The 20,546-nt window shown below is 51.5% G+C and overlaps 1 protein-coding gene across 1 annotated transcript in view; it reads right to left on the reverse strand.

Annotated features, from left to right (window-relative positions):
* Positions 1-958: 958 nt before the first annotated feature.
* The window catches only part of LOC142369030 (butyrophilin subfamily 1 member A1-like), a 20,962-nt gene continuing 1,374 nt past the window's right edge, over positions 959-20,546 (reverse strand). Inside the window, exons 2-4 of the mRNA XM_075451260.1 lie at positions 4,695-5,045; positions 2,952-3,287; positions 959-1,114 (exon numbers count right to left, since the gene is read on the reverse strand). Coding sequence (XP_075307375.1) covers positions 984-1,114; positions 2,952-3,287; positions 4,695-5,045 — 818 coding nt within the window. The 3' untranslated portion in view covers positions 959-983. The remainder of the gene's footprint in view (positions 1,115-2,951; positions 3,288-4,694; positions 5,046-20,546) is intronic.

Consider the following 20,546-nt stretch of genomic DNA (forward strand, 5'->3'; position numbering starts at 1 on the left):
ATAGAATTATCAAATCAGCTGACTTTGTAGCCCTAGAAAAACTCAATTTGTTGGTAAAATATGTCTTCAGACTACATGGAATACCTGAAATAGTCTCTCACAGAGAATCATAGTTTTTCTCACAAGTCTGGAAAACCTTTTACGAAGGTCACAACAGCCTGTTTGAGTTCAGGGTACCACCCTCAATCCAATGGACAGAGTGAATGCTTAAATCAAGAGTCTGAAGCAGCCGTTCACTGTGTTGTTTCCAATAACCCTTCCTCTTGGAGTCTTCAGCTGCGATGGATCGAGTGTGTCCACAACATCCTGACTTTCTCCACCATTGGTCTTTCCCAATTCGAGGTCTCCTTAGGTTATCAGCCTCTTCCCAGCAATTGCGGATGATTTAGAGATACAATCCATGCAACGTTGTCTTCGTTGTCTTCAAGTGTCAGTTCTTCATGTTGGTCAGAGCCGTTCTGATACTCTAGCGGGTCTTGAGCCAGACCTGAGCTGCCCTGGAGCACTCCTCGAAGGATAACTGTTGCCTGGCTGATTGTCCGAGGACACGGGCCCCCCAATACCTACCTGGTCAAAAGGTTTGGCTCTCTTCAAATGATATGCCCCTCAAATCTATCTTGAGGGGGTTGGCGGGGGGTTCCTGTCATAGTCTGCAGTGGTTGGGGTTTTTGGTATGTTTTTTGAGTCGCAGGATTGGTCCACAGTCTTCATGTGCAACACCTGAAGATCTGATGAGTCTGCTCTGTTCTGACCCATCTGCTGCTGTTTACCACCACAGAAGAAGAACAGCTGTAGACATGGAGCCTCTGTGTCAGACAAGGTAGTGGAGCTCACTGTTTGGTGAAGTCATGATGTAGTTTTATTGATCAATGATTCAGTCTAAAGGAGGTTTTCTGAAGGTTCTGAAACATGTGTTTAGTTTGAACTGTTTGAACTCTGAGACACTCTGAGAGTCGCAAGAGGACTCATGTAGACCATCAGCATTATGGGTAGTGTAGTTTTAGAGACTCACCTGATTTAAAGTAGTGCCGGAAATTAAATAAAAGTCCTGCAGAGACAAAGGGAACCAGAGCCAAGAGAACCAGGAGAACTATGGCCCAGGATGGGAAAAGTTCTGTGGAGAAAGACAAGACAAGCAACATGACCTCTGACCTCTGACCTGTACCTACGGCTCTGACCTCTGACCTGTACCTACGGCTCTGACCTCTGACCCGTACCTACGGCTCTGACCTCTGACCCGTACCTACGGCTCTGACCTCTGACCCGTACCTACGGCTCTGACCTCTGACCCGTACCTACGGCTCTGACCTCTGACCCGTACCTACAGCTCTGACCTCTGACCCGTACCTACAGCTCTGACCTCTGACCTGCACCTAAGGCTTTGACCTCTGACCCGCACCTACAGCTCTGACCTCTGACCTGTACATAAGGCTTTGACCTCTGACCTGCACCTACAGCTCTGACCTCTGATCCGTAACTACGGCTCTGACCTCTGACCTGTACCTACGGCTCTGACCTCTGACCTGTACCTACGGCTCTGACCTCTGACCTGTACCTACGGCTCTGACCTCTGACCCGTACCTACGGCTCTGACCTCTGACCCGTACCTACGGCTCTGACCTCTGACCTGTACCTACAGCTCTGACCTCTGATCCGTAACTACGGCTCTGACCTCTGACCTGTACCTAAGGCTTTGACCTCTGACCCGCACCTACAGCTCTGACCTCTGACCTGTACCTAAGGCTTTGACCTCTGACCTGCACCTACAGCTCTGACCTCTGATCCGTAACTACGGCTCTGACCTCTGACCTGTACCTACGGCTCTGACCTCTGACCTGTACCTACGGCTCTGACCTCTGACCTGTACCTACGGCTCTGACCTCTGACCTGTACCTAAGGCTTTGACCTCTGACCTGCACCTACAGCTCTGACCTCTGACCTGTACCTACGGCTCTGACCTCTGACCTGTACCTAAGGCTCTGACCTCTGACCTGTACCTACAGCTCTGACCTCTGACCTGCACCTACAGCTCTGACCTCTGACCTGTACCTACAGCTCTGACCTCTGACCTGTACCTACGGCTCTGACCTCTGACCTGTACCTAAGGCTCGGACCTCTGACCTGTACCTACAGCTCTGACCTCTGACCTGCACCTACAGCTCTGACCTCTGACCTGTACCTACAGCTCTGACCTCTGACCTGCACCTACAGCTCTGACCTCTGACCTGTACCTACGGCTCTGACCTCTGACCTGTACCTAAGGCTCGGACCTCTGACCTGTACCTACAGCTCTGACCTCTGACCTGCACCTACAGCTCTGACCTCTGACCTGTACCTACAGCTCTGACCTCTGACCTGCACCTACAGCTCTGACCTCTGACCTGTACCTACAGCTCTGACCTCTAACCTGTACCTACGGCTCTGACCTCTGACCTGTACCTACGGCTCTGACCTCTGACCCGTACCTACATCACTGACCTATGACCTCTACCTACGGCTCTGACTTCTGACCTGTACCTACAGCTCTGACTTCTGACCTGTACCTACAGCTCTGACCTCTGACCTGTACCTACAGCTCTGACCTCTGACCTGTACCTACAGCTTTGACCTCTGACCTTTACCTACAGCTCTGACCTTTACCTACAGCTCTGACCTCTGATCTGTACCTACAGCACTGACCTCTAACCTGTACCTACGGCTCTGACCTCTGACCTGTACCTACGGCTCTGACCTCTGACCCGTACCTACATCACTGACCTATGACCTCTACCTACAGCTCTGACTTCTGACCTGTACCTACAGCTCTGACTTCTGACCTGTACCTACAGCTCTGACCTCTGACCTGTACCTACAGCTTTGACCTCTGACCTTTACCTACAGCTCTGACCTTTACCTACAGCTCTGACCTTTACCTACAGCTCTGACCTCTGATCTGTACCTACAGCACTGACCTTTGACCAGTTGCAGAACTACTTTCTGTCTCAGGATGTCTTTGTCTCTGTAGACGGTGCAGATGTAGCTTCCTGAGTCTCTGACTGTGGGATATTTCAGGCTCAGACTGACGTCTCCAGTTTTCAGCAGCTCTTCATTCATCTCTGTGCGGCTCCTGTAAACTTTGTCCTCTTTCTTTTGGTTCTTAGTTGTCTTTGGAAACAAATGAACCATCTTGAAGTCCGGCTCAGAGAGAGTCCACTCCACTCTGGTGTCTTTTGGCAGGTCAGCGGTTGTTTTACAGGGCAGGATGACAGACTCCGCCCCTTCATACACCTTCACCTCCCCCTGGTCGTCTAAGAGGACATGACAATGTAAATTAAAACAGCAGCAGTAAAACCGATGGCAACAGAAGCAGTGACTCATGTGAGTCCTTAAAGGGTAATAATAAATTAGTTGTAATGATGCTTCAGAAGGAACCGAAGAGCATACTTTGTCAGAGAGTAGATATAATGATCAAGGCTCCAGACAAACGTTTTCACCTGTAAATCTTCACTAGTCGTTCACATCAGCACATAGTTTGGTCACACCTTTTTAAATCTATTCATTTACATTGAAATAAATAGACAATTAGAAATAAAAGAAAAAAATAAACATTTTAGAAAGAGTGTGTGGTCTCAACAATACAGGAAAAAATAAATACATAATTTATAAAGAGCTGATGAATGTCAACATTTTCCAACACTACCTGATTTAAGGTAAACACAAGAAACTTGTGCTAAACAAAAAATTGACCAGACTCAGTGAATAATTCCCTATGATATAGATCAGTGAGCAGTGCTGACCAACATATCATTGGGGTCATCGGGTGGGAACCTCCTTTCATCAGTGTTTCGTCTAGTTGGGCCCACGACACCTCCAGGAGGCTAGACAATGACCACTGGCGTCCCAGAGTCACCCCCCTAATGCCAGCCAACACTGCCCCTCACACCACAACAACCATAATCTACCTCAGCCTCTCACCAACTGCACACCAGTCACAGCGGGGTGGGGATGCAAACCCTGGTTCGGGTAGGGGGAGAAATAAAAGAGGTAAGAAAAGCGGGAATGGGATTCAAACCCTGGTTCGGGTAGGGGGTAATGAAAGTATAGAGAGTGCCAGAGGTGGAGGAAGGACAAGACACACTAGCAGATTCAGCAGACAAACTCACCTAAACAGTCCTATAATCACTAACAATGCCAGCAAAAACAAATCCATACAACTCACTCTCACCAACTGCACACCAGTCATAGTGGGGTGGGGATTCAAACCCTGGTTTGGGTAGGGGGAGAAATAGAAGAGGTAAAGATAAGTAGGAATGGGATGCAAACCCATTCCTACTCAATATAGAACAGGTGTTGAGTGTAGTTAAACAAGAATTTGAAAAAATAAAACTTTGGCTTGATAGAAATAAATGATCACACAATATCTCCTGAAAAGTAAAAGCCTCAGCGAGTCTCTGGTGGCCCACCCCTGGCCCGGCTCCAGGTGGGACACTTTGATCATTCGTTTGATTTATTCGTCTTTCTGTAGCAATTGGTTAAACTGTGGAACTAAATAACTGTCAGTGTCTGAATCTGTGTGTTCTGATGAGACGCCGTTCTACTTTGTTCCATTTATTCTGTTTCCAGAGGAGTTTAGATTCTGTAGTTTGTTGGATTTATCCTGTTAATCCCTCAGGTTGACCTCTGACCTGTACCTGCAGCAGCTGTTTGTTGCTCACCTTTGACCTTCAGCTGAACTTCTGCCACTCTTCCTTCTCGTACTCCATCACTGAGGGAGCAGGTGTAGTTTCCGCTGTCAGAGAGTTGTGGGTCTCTCAGAGTCAGGCTGAACTCTGCACTGTACAGAGCATCCGGTGTCATTGACGTGCGTCCTCTGTAACGCTGGTTTTGCTCCTGAAGATCATCTTCTTCGTCCCGTCTCAGGTGGACAGAAATGGGACTGAGATCTTTGCGGGTCCATAAGACCCGGGGGTCGTCTTCAGGTGTAACACCAGAGGGCTCGCAGGGCAGCAGGACTGACTCCGCCCCCTCATTAACCTCCACCACTGCAGCCAGGGCATGCTGGGAAACTGTGAGGACACAAACAGAAACACAAATCAGCTGTGGGTGCGTCTCAGTGTCCACATGGTGGGCTGCAGATCTGTGGAAAACTACGTTTCAGTCCCTGAAGTAAAGATCAGACGAGAAAAACTGCTGTCACCAGTTTCAATTCAATTCAATTCAATTCATTTTTATTTATAAAGCGCCAAATACAACAAATGTCATCTCAAGGCACTTAAATAATAAAGTCCAATTCAAGCCAAATGGAGTTCAATTCATTGTAATCATAATTTCAGACGCACATTCTGCCTAAATGACCCATACATGAAAAATATTTCCATCTTAATCAGGATCTATCAACACAAGAACTGGTAGAACAGAAAGCTGGCAACCAGCAGGAGGAATAGCAACACACACACTGAAAATCTGAACCAGGATCCAGCTTCAGATCCGATGGGTTCAACAGTGATGGACTGGGGTAAAAATACGGCCCTGTCAGTTTGCACCCAAAAGCGGCCCTGTAGACCAGCATTTGACACCCCCCCCCCCCCTTGCGCAATGTTATACTACATAAATAGTGGTACATACAATGATGAGGCGATTCGCAGTAGTAATTACTTGTAACACACAGACACATAGAAACATTGGTACCAGCGCACCACATCAAAAACTCTAGTTTCAAAAACCGAAATTAAGCTTATTGGATATTCGACAGATATTCACAATAAGGAAATAAGGTGTCTTTTTTTTCAAACCAATATCAAACCAACTTCACCGCGGTCTGTAGCGGCAGCTGCAGCAGCAACATTTCCGGAAAGATACTGGCTTGATTAAATTCATTCTGGACTCTCTATCCGACCACATGAAGACCTCGGGACACTTCGGTTTGGCTTTAGGGACCCTCTACTCACTACCACGTCAGTGTTATGTTGTTTGGAGCTGTAGAAGAGGTATAAAAATAGCGTTTTGTAGCGGTGACATGATTTGCCCCATTCACTTCCAGGCTAACGACTTTTGGCTAAAAACGGTCAAATCGAAATTCTCAAAACACATCCGAATGACATGATTTTGATGTCAACTCAACGTATGTCCTCCCAACATCCCGTAAATTCATCTAAAGTGCATTTTACTCCGGATTATCCCTTTAAGACTTTATTGTTTTTAAAGTACAATTTCTCCCTTTGGGTACCCCTAGAATGGCCAATTTTTACCTTAAATGACCAAAATCTCCGCATCCCCCCCGGGCTTGGTCGCTTCGCTCCCTCGCCTACACCACTACGCTACAACTTCATCCTAGCTAGAACCCTGAATACCGTTTACAAATATACAATTAAAAGAAAAAGAATAAAAGAATAAAATTATATCCAAGACTTGTGGAAAGAAGTAGAATGATTTAAAAGCGAATAAAACAGTAGGCAGCAGGAGGAAGCAGAGAGGAAGCAGAGACACGTCTGCACTCTTCAGAAGCAGGAAGTATGGGGGCGGTCTGTGGCGTAGTGGCCACAGCAGGCGCCCCATGTACAGAGGCTACAGTCCTCGTGCAGCTGGTCCTGGTTCGAATCCTGCACCGGACGGCCCTTTGCTTCGTGTTATTCCCCCTCTCTCTGCCCCCTGCTTCCTGTCTCTCTTCACTGTCCTATATATAATGAAGGCATAAAAAGCCCCAAAAATATAAAAAAAAAAAGAAGCAGTAAGTACATTTTGCTTATTAATGGGGTAGTAGCACACAACCAAGTCTCAGTCAGGCACAGATAGTCCAAATTAGAGCCAGTCAGTAAGTGTTCTATTTGTTCAGTCTTTGAGACAATGCTACGGATATTCAAGTGTCCACCAAATATTCCTTTTGGTTTCATGTCTGAGTTCCACAATACGCTCGCATGATTGACAGTTTGGAACCGATCAGAGAGAGGAAGATGGAGGATGTGGCGTCTGAAACGTCCCGATCACAGAGAGGAAGATGGAGGAAACGTGGCGTCTGAAACGTCCCGATCAGAGAGAGGAAGATGGAGGAAATGTGTCGTCTGAAACGTCCCGATCAGAGAGAGGAAGATGGAGGAAATGTGTCGTCTGAAACGTCCCGATCAGAGAGAGGAAGATGGAGGAAATGTGGCGTCTGAAACGTCCCGATCAGAGAGAGGAAGATGGAGGAAATGTGTCGTCTGAAACGTCCCGATCAGAGAGAGGAAGATGGAGGATGTGGCGTCTGAAACGTCCCGATCAGAGAGAGGAAGATGGAGGAAACGTGGCGTCTGAAACGTCCCGATCAGAGAGAGGAAGATGGAGGAAACGTGGCGTCTGAAACGTCCCGATCAGAGAGAGGAAGATGGAGGAAACGTGGCGTCTGAAACGTCCCGATCACAGAGAGGAAGATGGAGGAAACGTGGCGTCTGAAACGTCCCGATCAGAGAGAGGAAGATGGAGGAAACGTGGCGTCTGAAACGTCCCGATCAGAGAGAGGAAGATGGAGGAAACGTGGCGTCTGAAACGTCCCGATCAGAGAGAGGAAGATGGAGGAAACGTGGCGTCTGAAACGTCCCGATCACAGAGAGGAAGATGGAGGAAACGTGGCGTCTGAAACGTCCCGATCAGAGAGAGGAAGATGGAGGAAACGTGGCGTCTGAAACGTCCCGATCAGAGAGAGGAAGATGGAGGAAACGTGGCGTCTGAAACGTCCCGATCACAGAGAGGAAGATGGAGGAAACGTGGCGTCTGAAACGTCCCGATCAGAGAGAGGAAGATGGAGGAAACGTGGCGTCTGAAACGTCCCGATAAGAGAGGAAGATGGAGGAAACGTGGCGTCTGAAACGTCCCGATCACAGAGAGGAAGATGGAGGAAACGTGGCGTCTGAAACGTCCCGATCAGAGAGAGGAAGATGGAGGAAACGTGGCGTCTGAAACGTCCCGATCAGAGAGGAAGATGGAGGAAACGTGGCGTCTGAAACGTCCCGATCAGAGAGAGGAAGATGGAGGATGTGTCGTCTGAAACGTCCCGATCAGAGAGAGGAAGATGGAGGAAACGTGGCGTCTGAAACGTCCCGATCAGAGAGAGGAAGATGGAGGAAACGTGGCGTCTGAAACGTCCCGATCAGAGAGAGGAAGATGGAGGAAATGTGTCGTCTGAAACGTCCCGATCACAGAGAGGAAGATGGAGGAAATGTGGCGTCTGAAACGTCCCGATCAGAGAGAGGAAGATGGAGGAAACGTGGCGTCTGAAACGTCCCGATCAGAGAGGAAGATGGAGGAAACGTGGCGTCTGAAACGTCCCGATCAGAGAGAGGAAGATGGAGGAAACGTGGCATCTGAAACGTCCCGATCAGAAAGAGGAAGATGGAGGAAATGTGGCGTCTGAAACGTCCCGATCAGAGAGAGGAAGATGGAGGAAACGTGGCGTCTGAAACGTCCCGATCACAGAGAGGAAGATGGAGGAAACGTGGCGTCTGAAACGTCCCGATCAGAGAGAGGAAGATGGAGGAAACGTGGCGTCTGAAACGTCCCGATCAGAAAGAGGAAGATGGAGGAAATGTGGCGTCTGAAACGTCCCGATCACAGAGAGGAAGATGGAGGAAACGTGGCGTCTGAAACGTCCCGATCAGAGAGAGGAAGATGGAGGAAACGTGGCGTCTGAAACGTCCCGATCAGAAAGAGGAAGATGGAGGAAACGTGGCGTCTGAAACGTCCCGATCAGAGAGAGGAAGATGGAGGAAACGTGGCGTCTGAAACGTCCCGATCAGAGAGGAAGATGGAGGAAACGTGGCGTCTGAAACGTCCCGATCAGAGAGAGGAAGATGGAGGAAACGTGGCGTCTGAAACGCCCCGATCAGAGAGAGGAAGATGGAGGAAACGTGGCGTCTGAAACGTCCCGATCAGAGAGAGGAAGATGGAGGAAACGTGGCGTCTGAAACGTCCCGATCAGAGAGAGGAAGATGGAGGAAACGTGGCGTCTGAAACGTCCCGATCAGAGAGAGGAAGATGGAGGAAACGTGGCGTCTGAAACGTCCCGATCAGAGAGAGCAAGATGGAGGAAACGTGGCGTCTGAAACGTCCCGATCACAGAGAGGAAGATGGAGGAAACGTGGCGTCTGAAACGTCCCGATCAGAGAGAGGAAGATGGAGGAAACGTGGCGTCTGAAACGTCCCGATCAGAAAGAGGAAGATGGAGGAAATGTGGCGTCTGAAACGCACCGATCAGAGAGAGGAAGATGGAGGAAACGTGGCGTCTGAAACGTCCCGATCAGAGAGAGGAAGATGGAGGAAACGTGGCATCTGAAACGTCCCGATCAGAAAGAGGAAGATGGAGGAAATGTGGCGTCTGAAACGTCCCGATCAGAGAGAGGAAGATGGAGGAAACGTGGCGTCTGAAACGTCCCGATCACAGAGAGGAAGATGGAGGAAACGTGGCGTCTGAAACGTCCCGATCAGAGAGAGGAAGATGGAGGAAACGTGGCGTCTGAAACGTCCCGATCAGAAAGAGGAAGATGGAGGAAATGTGGCGTCTGAAACGTCCCGATCACAGAGAGGAAGATGGAGGAAACGTGGCGTCTGAAACGTCCCGATCAGAGAGAGGAAGATGGAGGAAACGTGGCGTCTGAAACGTCCCGATCAGAAAGAGGAAGATGGAGGAAACGTGGCGTCTGAAACGTCCCGATCAGAGAGAGGAAGATGGAGGAAACGTGGCGTCTGAAACGTCCCGATCAGAGAGAGGAAGATGGAGGAAACGTGGCATCTGAAACGTCCCGATCAGAAAGAGGAAGATGGAGGAAATGTGGCGTCTGAAACGTCCCGATCAGAGAGAGGAAGATGGAGGAAACGTGGCGTCTGAAACGTCCCGATCACAGAGAGGAAGATGGAGGAAACGTGGCGTCTGAAACGTCCCGATCAGAGAGAGGAAGATGGAGGAAACGTGGCGTCTGAAACGTCCCGATCAGAAAGAGGAAGATGGAGGAAATGTGGCGTCTGAAACGTCCCGATCACAGAGAGGAAGATGGAGGAAACGTGGCGTCTGAAACGTCCCGATCAGAGAGAGGAAGATGGAGGAAACGTGGCGTCTGAAACGTCCCGATCAGAAAGAGGAAGATGGAGGAAACGTGGCGTCTGAAACGTCCCGATCAGAGAGAGGAAGATGGAGGAAACGTGGCGTCTGAAACGTCCCGATCAGAGAGGAAGATGGAGGAAACGTGGCGTCTGAAACGTCCCGATCAGAGAGAGGAAGATGGAGGAAACGTGGCGTCTGAAACGCCCCGATCAGAGAGAGGAAGATGGAGGAAACGTGGCGTCTGAAACGTCCCGATCAGAGAGAGGAAGATGGAGGAAACGTGGCGTCTGAAACGTCCCGATCAGAGAGAGGAAGATGGAGGAAACGTGGCGTCTGAAACGTCCCGATCAGAGAGAGGAAGATGGAGGAAACGTGGCGTCTGAAACGTCCCGATCAGAGAGAGCAAGATGGAGGAAACGTGGCGTCTGAAACGTCCCGATCACAGAGAGGAAGATGGAGGAAACGTGGCGTCTGAAACGTCCCGATCAGAGAGAGGAAGATGGAGGAAACGTGGCGTCTGAAACGTCCCGATCAGAAAGAGGAAGATGGAGGAAATGTGGCGTCTGAAACGCACCGATCAGAGAGAGGAAGATGGAGGAAACGTGGCGTCTGAAACGTCCCGATCAGAGAGGAAGATGGAGGAAACGTGGCGTCTGAAACGTCCCGATCAGAGAGAGGAAGATGGAGGATGTGTCGTCTGAAACGTCCCGATCAGAGAGAGGAAGATGGAGGAAACGTGGCGTCTGAAACGTCCCGATCAGAGAGAGGAAGATGGAGGAAACGTGGCGTCTGAAACGCCCCGATCAGAGAGAGGAAGATGGAGGAAACGTGGCGTCTGAAACGTCCCGATCAGAGAGAGGAAGATGGAGGAAACGTGGCGTCTGAAACGTCCCGATCAGAGAGAGGAAGATGGAGGAAACGTGGCGTCTGAAACGTCCCGATCAGAGAGAGGAAGATGGAGGAAACGTGGCGTCTGAAACGTCCCGATCAGAGAGAGGAAGATGGAGGATGTGTCGTCTGAAACGTCCCGATCAGAGAGAGGAAGATGGAGGAAACGTGGCGTCTGAAACGTCCCGATCAGAGAGAGGAAGATGGAGGAAATGTGGCGTCTGAAACGTCCCGATCAGAGAGAGGAAGATGGAGGATGTGTCGTCTGAAACGTCCCGATCAGAGAGAGGAAGATGGAGGAAACGTGGCGTCTGAAACGTCCCGATCAGAGAGAGGAAGATGGAGGAAACGTGGCGTCTGAAACGTCCCGATCAGAGAGAGGAAGATGGAGGAAACGTGGCGTCTGAAACGTCCCGATCACAGAGAGGAAGATGGAGGATGTGGCGTCTGAAACGTCCCGATCACAGAGAGGAAGATGGAGGAAACGTGTCGTCTGAAACGTCCCGATCAGAGAGAGGAAGATGGAGGAAACGTGGCGTCTGAAACGTCCCGATCAGAGAGAGGAAGATGGACGAAATGTGGCGTCTGAAACGTCCCAATCAGAGAGAGGAAGATGGAGGAAACGTGGCGTCTGAAACGTCCCGATCAGAGAGGAAGATGGAGGAAACGTGGCATCTGAAACGCCCCGATCAGAGAGAGGAAGATGGAGGAAACGTGGCGTCTGAAACGTCCCGATCACAGAGAGGAAGATGGAGGAAACGTGGCGTCTGAAACGTCCCGATCAGAGAGAGGAAGATGGAGGAAACGTGGCGTCTGGAACGTCCCGATCAGAGAGGAATATGGAGGAAACGTGGCGTCTGAAACGTCCCGATCAGAGAGAGGAAGATGGAGGAAACGTGGCGTCTGAAACGTCCCGATCAGAGAGAGGAAGATGGAGGAAACGTGGCGTCTGAAACGTCCCGATCAGAGAGAGGAAGATGGAGGATGTGGCGTCTTAAACGTCCCGATCAGAGAGGAAGATGGAGAAAACGTGGCGTCTGAAACGTCCCGATCAGAGAGAGGAAGATGGAGGAAACGTGGCGTCTGAAACGTCCCGATCAGAGAGGGGAAGATGGAGGAAACGTGGCGTCTGAAACGTCCCGATCAGAGAGAGGAAGATGGAGGAAACGTGGCGTCTGAAACGTCCCGATCAGAGAGAGGAAGATGGAGGAAACGTGGCGTCTGAAACGTCCCGATCAGAGAGAGGAAGATGGAGGAAACGTGGCGTCTGAAACGTCCCGATCAGAGAGGAAGATGGAGGAAACGTGTCGTCTGAAACGTCCCGATCAGAGAGGAAGATGGAGGAAACGTGGCGTCTGAAACGTCCCGATCAGAGAGGAAGATGGAGGAAACGTGTCGTCTGAAACGTCCCGATCAGAGAGGAAGATGGAGGAAACGTGGCGTCTGAAACGTCCCGATCAGAGAGAGGAAGATGGAGGAAACATGGCGTCTGAAACGTCCCGATCAGAGAGAGGAAGATGGAGGAAACGTGGCGTCTTAAACGTCCCGATCAGAGAGAGGAAGATGGAGGAAACGTGGCGTCTTAAACGTCCCAATCAGAGAGAGGAAGATGGAGGAAACGTGGCGTCTTAAACGTCCCGATCAGAGAGAGGAAGATGGAGGAAACGTGGCGTCTGAAACGTCCCGATCAGAGAGAGGAAGATGGAGGAAACGTGGCGTCTGAAACGTCCCGATCAGAGAGAGGAAGATGGAGGAAATGTGGCGTCTGAAACGTCCCGATCAGAGAGAGGAAGATGGAGGATGTGTCGTCTGAAACGTCCCGATCAGAGAGGAAGATGGAGGAAATGTGGCGTCTGAAACGTCCCGATCACAGAGAGGAAGATGGAGGAAACGTGGCGTCTGAAACGTCCCGATCAGAGAGGAAGATGGAGGAAACGTGGCGTCTGAAACGCCCCGATCAGAGAGAGGAAGATGGAGGAAACGTGGCGTCTGAAACGTCCCGATCAGAGAGGAAGATGGAGGAAACGTGGCGTCTGAAACGTCCCGATCAGAGAGAGGAAGATGGAGGAAACGTGGCGTCTTAAACGTCCCGATCAGAGAGAGGAAGATGGAGGAAACGTGGCGTCTGAAACGTCCCGATCAGAGAGAAGAAGATGGAGGAAACGTGGCGTCTGAAACGTCCCGATCAGAGAGAGGAAGATGGAGGAAACGTGGCGTCTGAAACGTCCCGATCAGAGAGAGGAAGATGGAGGAAACGTGGCGTCTGAAACGTCCCGATCAGAGAGAGGAAGATGGAGGAAACGTGGCGTCTGAAACGTCCCGATCAGAGAGAGGAAGATGGAGGAAACGTGGCGTCTGAAACGTCCCGATCAGAGAGAGGAAGATGGAGGATGTGGCGTCTGAAACGTCCCGATCAGAGAGAGGAAGATGGAGGAAACGTGGCGTCTGAAACGTCCCGATCAGAGAGAGGAAGATGGAGGAAACGTGGCGTCTGAAACGCCCCGATCAGAGAGAGGAAGATGGAGGAAACGTGGCGTCTGAAACGTCCCGATTAGAGAGAGGAAGATGGAGGAAACGTGGCGTCTGAAACGTCCCGATCAGAGAGAGGAAGATGGAGGAAACGTGGCGTCTGAAACGTCCCGATCAGAGAGAGGAAGATGGAGGAAACGTGGCGTCTGAAACGTCCCGATCAGAGAGAGGAAGATGGAGGATGTGGCGTCTGAAACGTCCCGATCAGAGAGAGGAAGATGGAGGAAACGTGGCGTCTGAAACGTCCCGATCAGAGAGAGGAAGATGGAGGAAACGTGGCGTCTGAAACGTCCCGATCAGAGAGAGGAAGATGGAGGAAACGTGGCGTCTGAAACGTCCCGATCACAGAGAGGAAGATGGAGGAAACGTGGCGTCTGAAACGTCCCGATCAGAGAGAGGAAGATGGAGGAAACGTGGCGTCTGAAACGTCCCGATCAGAGAGAGGAAGATGGAGGAAACGTGGCGTCTGAAACGTCCCGATCACAGAGAGGAAGATGGAGGAAACGTGGCGTCTGAAACGTCCCGATCAGAGAGAGGAAGATGGAGGATGTGGCGTCTGAAACGTCCCGATCAGAGAGAGGAAGATGGAGGAAACGTGGCGTCTGAAACGTCCCGATCAGAGAGAGGAAGATGGAGGAAACGTGGCGTCTGAAACGTCCCGATCAGAGAGAGGAAGATGGAGGATGTGGCGTCTGAAACGTCCCGATCAGAGAGAGGAAGATGGAGGAAACGTGGCGTCTGAAACGTCCCGATCAGAGAGAGGAAGATGGAGGAAACGTGGCGTCTGAAACGTCCCGATCAGAGAGAGGAAGATGGAGGAAACGTGGCGTCTGAAACGTCCCGATCAGAGAGAGGAAGATGGAGGAAACGTGGCGTCTGAAACGTCCCGATCAGAGAGAGGAAGATGGAGGAAACGTGGCGTCTGAAACGTCCCGATCAGAGAGAGGAAGATGGAGGAAACGTGGCGTCTGAAACGTAACAATCAGAGAGAGGAAGATGGAGGAAACGTGGCGTCTGAAACGTCCCGATCACAGAGAGGAAGATGGAGGAAACGTGGCGTCTGAAACGTCCCGATCAGAGAGAGGAAGATGGAGGAAACGTGGCGTCTGAAACGTCCCGATCAGAGAGAGGAAGATGGAGGAAACGTGGCGTCTGAAACGTCCCGATCAGAGAGGAAGATGGAGGAAACGTGGCGTCTGAAACGTCCCGATCAGAGAGAGGAAGATGGAGGAAACGTGGCGTCTGAAACGTCCCGATCAGAGAGGGGAAGATGGAGGAAACGTGGCGTCTGAAACGTCCCGATCAGAGAGAGGAAGATGGAGGAAACGTGGCGTCTGAAACGTCCCGATCAGAGAGAGGAAGATGGAGGAAACGTGGCGTCTGAAACGTCCCGATCAGAGAGGAAGATGGAGGAAACGTGGCGTCTGAAACGTCCCGATCAGAGAGAGGAAGATGGAGGAAACGTGGCGTCTGAAACGTCCCGATCACAGAGAGGAAGATGGAGGAAACGTGGCGTCTGAAACGTCCCGATCAGAGAGAGGAAGATGGAGGAAATGTGGCGTCTGAAACGTCCCGATCAGAGAGGAAGATGGAGGAAACGTGGCGTCTGAAACGTCCCGATCAGAGAGAGGAAGATGGAGGAAACGTGGCGTCTGAAACGTCCCGATCAGAGAGAGGAAGATGGAGGAAACGTGGCGTCTGAAACGTCCCGATCAGAGAGAGGAAGATGGAGGAAACGTGGCGTCTGAAACGTCCCGATCAGAGAGAGGAAGATGGAGGAAACGTGGCGTCTGAAACGTCCCGATCAGAGAGAGGAAGATGGAGGAAACGTGGCGTCTGAAACGTCCCGATCAGAGAGAGGAAGATGGAGGAAACGTGGCGTCTGAAACGCCCCGATCAGAGAGAGGAAGATGGAGGAAACGTGGCGTCTGAAACGTCCCGATCAGAGAGAGGAAGATGGAGGAAACGTGGCGTCTGAAACGTCCCGATCAGAGAGAGGAAGATGGAGGAATTGTGGCGTCTGAAACGTAACAATCAGAGAGAGGAAGATGGAGGAAACGTGGCGTCTGAAACGTCCCGATCAGAGAGAGGAAGATGGAGGAAACGTGGCGTCTGAAACGTCCCGATCAGAGAGAGGAAGATGGAGGAAACGTGGCGTCTGAAACGTCCCGATCAGAGAGAGGAAGATGGAGGAAACGTGGCGTCTGAAACGTCCCGATCAGAGAGGAAGATGGAGGAAACGTGGCGTCTGAAACGTCCCGATCAGAGAGAGGAAGATGGAGGAAACGTGGCGTCTGAAACGTCCCGATCAGAGAGAGGAAGATGGAGGAAACGTGGCGTCTGAAACGTCCCGATCAGAGAAGAAGATGGAGGAAACGTGGCGTCTGAAACGTCCCGATCAGAGAGAGGAAGATGGAGGAAACGTGGCGTCTGAAACGTCCCGATCAGAGAGAGGAAGATGGAGGAAACGTGGCGTCTGAAACGTCCCGATCAGAGAGGAAGATGGAGGAAACGTGGCGTCTGAAACGTCCCGATCAGAGAGAGGAAGATGGAGGAAACGTGGCGTCTGAAACGTAACAATCAGAGAGAGGAAGATGGAGGAAACGTGGCGTCTGAAACGTCCCGATCAGAGAGAGGAAGATGGAGGAAATGTGGCGTCTGAAACGTCCCGATCAGAGAGAGGAAGATGGAGGAAACGTGGCGTCTGAAACGTCCCGATCAGAGAGAGGAAGATGGAGGAAACGTGGCGTCTGAAACGTCCCGATCAGAGAGAGGAAGATGGAGGAAATGTGGCGTCTGAAACGTCCCGATCAGAGAGAGGAAGATGGAGGAAACGTGGCGTCTGAAACGTCCCGATCAGAGAGAGGAAGATGGAGGAAACGTGGCGTCTGAAACGTCCCGATCAGAGAGAGGAAGATGGAGGAAACGTGGCGTCTGAAACGTCCCGATCACAGAGAGGAAGATGGAGGAAACGTGGCGTCTGAAACGTCCCGATCAGAGAGAGGAAGATGGAGGAAACGTGGCGTCTGAAACGTCCCGATCAGAGAGAGGAAGATGGAGGAAACGTGGCGTCTGAAACGTCCCGATCAGAGAGGAAGATGGAGGAAACGTGGCGTCTGAAACGTCCCGATCAGAGAGAGGAAGATGGAGGAAACGTGGCGTCTGAAACGTCCCGATCAGAGAGAGGAAGATGGAGGAAACGTGGCGTCTGAAACGTCCCGATCAGAGAGGAAGATGGAGGAAACGTGGCGTCTGAAACGTCCCGATCACAGAGAGGAAGATGGAGGAAACGTGGCGTCTGAAACGTCCCGATCAGAGAGAGGAAGATGGAGGAAACGTGGCGTCTGAAACGTAACAATCAGAGAGAGGAAGATGGAGGAAACGTGGCGTCTGAAACGTCCCGATCAGAGAGAGGAAGATGGAGGAAACGTGGCGTCTGAAACGTCCCGATCAGAGAGAGGAAAATGGAGGAAACGTGGCGTCTGAAACGTCCCGATCAGAGAGAGGAAGATGGAGGAAATGTGTCGTCTGAAACGTCCCGATCAGAGAGAGGAAGATGGAGGAAATGTGGCGTCTGAAACGTCCCGATCAGAGAGAGGAAGATGGAGGAAACGTGGCGTCTGAAACGTCCCGATCAGAGAGAGGAAGATTTAGGAAACGTGGCGTCTGAAACGTCCCGATCAGAGAGAGGAAGATGGAGGAAACGTGGCGTCTGAAACGTCCCGATCAGAGAGAGGAAGATGGAGGAAACGTGGCGTCTGAAACGTCCCGATCAGAGAGAGGAAGATGGAGGAAACGTGGCGTCTGAAACGTCCCGATCAGAGAGAGGAAGATGGAGGAAACGTGGCGTCTGAAACGTCCCGATCAGAGAGAGGAAGATGGAGGAAACGTGGCGTCTGAAACGTCCCGATCAGAGAGAGGAAGATGGAGGAAACGTGGCGTCTGAAACGTCCCGATCAGAGAGAGGAAGATGGAGGAAATGTGGCGTCTGAAACGTCCCGATCACAGAGAGGAAGATGGAGGAAACGTGGCGTCTGAAACGTCCCGATCACAGAGAGGAAGATGGAGGAAACGTGGCGTCTGAAACGTCCCGATCAGAGAGAGGAAGATGGAGGATGTGGCGTCTGAAACGTCCCGATCAGAGAGAGGAAGATGGAGGATGTGGCGTCTGAAACGTCCCGATCAGAGAGAGGAAGATGGAGGAAACGTGGCGTCTGAAACGTCCCGATCAGAGAGGAAGATGGAGGAAACGTGGCGTCTGAAACGTCCCGATCACAGAGAGGAAGATGGAGGATGTGGCGTCTGAAACGTCCCGATCAGAGAGGAAGATGGAGGAAACGTGGCGTCTGAAACGTCCCGATCAGAGAGAGGAAGATGGAGGAAACGTGGCGTCTGAAACGTCCGATCAGAGAGAGGAAGATGGAGGAAAAGTGGCGTCTGAAACGTCCCGATCAGAGAGAGGAAGATGGAGGAAACGTGGCGTCTGAAACGTCCCGATCAGAGAGAGGAAGATGGAGGAAACGTGGCGTCTTAAACGTCCCGATCAGAGAGAGGAAGATGGAGGAAACGTGGCGTCTTAAACGTCCCGATCAGAGAGAGGAAGATGGAGGAAACGTGGCGTCTGAAACGTCCCGATCAGAGAGAGGAAGATGGAGGAAACGTGGCGTCTGAAACGTCCCGATCAGAGAGAGGAAGATGGAGGAAACGTGGCGTCTGAAACGTCCCGATCAGAGAGAGGAAGATGGAGGAAACGTGGCGTCTGAAACGTCCCGATCAGAGAGAGGAAGATGGAGGAAACGTGGCGTCTGAAACGTCCCGATCAGAGAGAGGAAGATGGAGGAAACGTGGCGTCTGAAACGTCCCGATCACAGAGAGGAAGATGGAGGAAACGTGGCGTCTGAAATGTCCCGATCACAGAGAGGAAGATGGAGGAAACGTGGCGTCTGAAACGTCCCGATCAGAGAGAGGAAGATGGAGGATGTGGCGTCTGAAATGTCCCGATCACAGAGAGGAAGATGGAGGAAACGTGGCGTCTGAAACGTCCCGATCAGAGAGAGGAAGATGGAGGAAATGTGGCGTCTGAAACGTCCCGATCACAGAGAGGAAGATGGAGGAAACGTGGCGTCTGAAACGTCCCGATCAGAGAGAGGAAGATGGAGGATGTGGCGTCTGAAACGTCCCGATCAGAGAGAGGAAGATGGAGGAAACGTGGCGTCTGAAATGTCCCGATCACAGAGAGGAAGATGGAGGAAACGTGGCGTCTGAAACGTCCCGATCAGAGAGAGGAAGATGGAGGAAACGTGGCGTCTGAAACGTCCCGATCAGAGAGAGGAAGATGGAGGATGTGGCGTCTTAAACGTCCCGATCAGAGAGAGGAAGATGGAGGAAACGTGGCGTCTGAAATGTCCCGATCACAGAGAGGAAGATGGAGGAAACGTGGCGTCTGAAACGTCCCGATCAGAGAGAGGAAGATGGAGGAAACGTGGCGTCTGAAACGTCCCGATCAGAGAGAGGAAGATGGAGGATGTGGCGTCTGAAACGTCCCGATCAGAGAGAGGAAGATGGAGGATGTGTCGTCTGAAACGTCCCGATCAGAAAGAGGAAGATGGAGGAAACGTGGCGTCTGAAACGTAACAATCAGAGAGAGGAAGATGGAGGAAACGTGGCGTCTTAAACGTCCCGATCAGAGAGAGGAAGATGGAGGAAACGTGGCGTCTGAAACGTCCCGATCAGAGAGAGGAAGATGGAGGAAACGTGGCGTCTGAAACGCCCCGATCAGAGAGAGGAAGATGGAGGAAACGTGGCGTCTGAAACGTCCCGATCAGAGAGAGGAAGATGGAGGAAACGTGGCGTCTGAAACGTCCCGATCAGAGAGAGGAAGATGGAGGAAACGTGGCGTCTGAAACGTCCCGATCAGAGAGAGGAAGATGGAGGAAACGTGGCGTCTGAAACGTCCCGATCACAGAGAGGAAGATGGAGGAAACGTGGTGTCTGAAACGTCCCGATCAGAGAGGAAGATGGAGGAAACGTGGCGTCTGAAACGTCCCGATCAGAGAGAGGAAGATGGAGGAAACGTGGCGTCTGAAACGTCCCGATCAGAGAGAGGAAGATGGAGGAAACGTGGCGTCTGAAACGTCCCGATCAGAGAGAGGAAGATGGAGGAAACGTGGCGTCTGAAACGTCCCGATCAGAGAGAGGAAGATGGAGGAAACGTGGCGTCTGAAACGTCCCGATCAGAGAGGGGAAGATGGAGGAAACGTGGCGTCTGAAACGTCCCGATCAGAGAGAGGAAGATGGAGGAAACGTGGCGTCTGAAACGTCCCGATCAGAGAGAGGAAGATGGAGGAAACGTGGCGTCTGAAACGTCCCGATCAGAGAGAGGAAGATGGAGGAAACGTGGCGTCTGAAACGTCCCGATCAGAGAGAGGAAGATGGAGGAAACGTGGCGTCTGAAACGTCCCGATCACAGAGAGGAAGATGGAGGAAACGTGGCGTCTGAAACGTCCCGATCAGAGAGGAAGATGGAGGAAACGTGGCGTCTGAAACGTCCCGATCACAGAGAGGAAGATGGAGGAAACGTGGCGTCTGAAACGTCCCGATCACAGAGAGGAAGATGGAGGAAACGTGGCGTCTGAAACGTCCCGATCAGAGAGAGGAAGATGGAGGAAACGTGGCGTCTGAAACGTCCCGATCAGAGAGAGGAAGATGGAGGAAACGTGGCGTCTGAAACGTCCCGATCAGAGAGAGGAAGATGGAGGAAACGTGGCGTCTGAAACGTCCCGATCAGAGAGAGGAAGATGGAGGAAACGTGGCGTCTGAAACGTCCCGATCAGAGAGAGGAAGATGGAGGAAACGTGGCGTCTGAAACGTCCCGATCAGAGAGAGGAAGATGGAGGAAACGTGGCGTCTGAAACGTCCCGATCAGAGAGAGGAAGATGGAGGAAACGTGGCGTCTGAAACGTCCCGATCACAGAGAGGAAGATGGAGGAAATGTGGCGTCTGAAACGTCCCGATCAGAGAGAGGAAGATGGAGGAAACGTGGCGTCTGAAACGTCCCGATCAGAGAGAGGAAGATGGAGGA

The sequence above is a fragment of the Odontesthes bonariensis genome, chromosome 19, assembly GCF_027942865.1.
Source record: "Odontesthes bonariensis isolate fOdoBon6 chromosome 19, fOdoBon6.hap1, whole genome shotgun sequence".
Lineage (NCBI taxonomy): Eukaryota > Metazoa > Chordata > Actinopteri > Atheriniformes > Atherinopsidae > Odontesthes > Odontesthes bonariensis.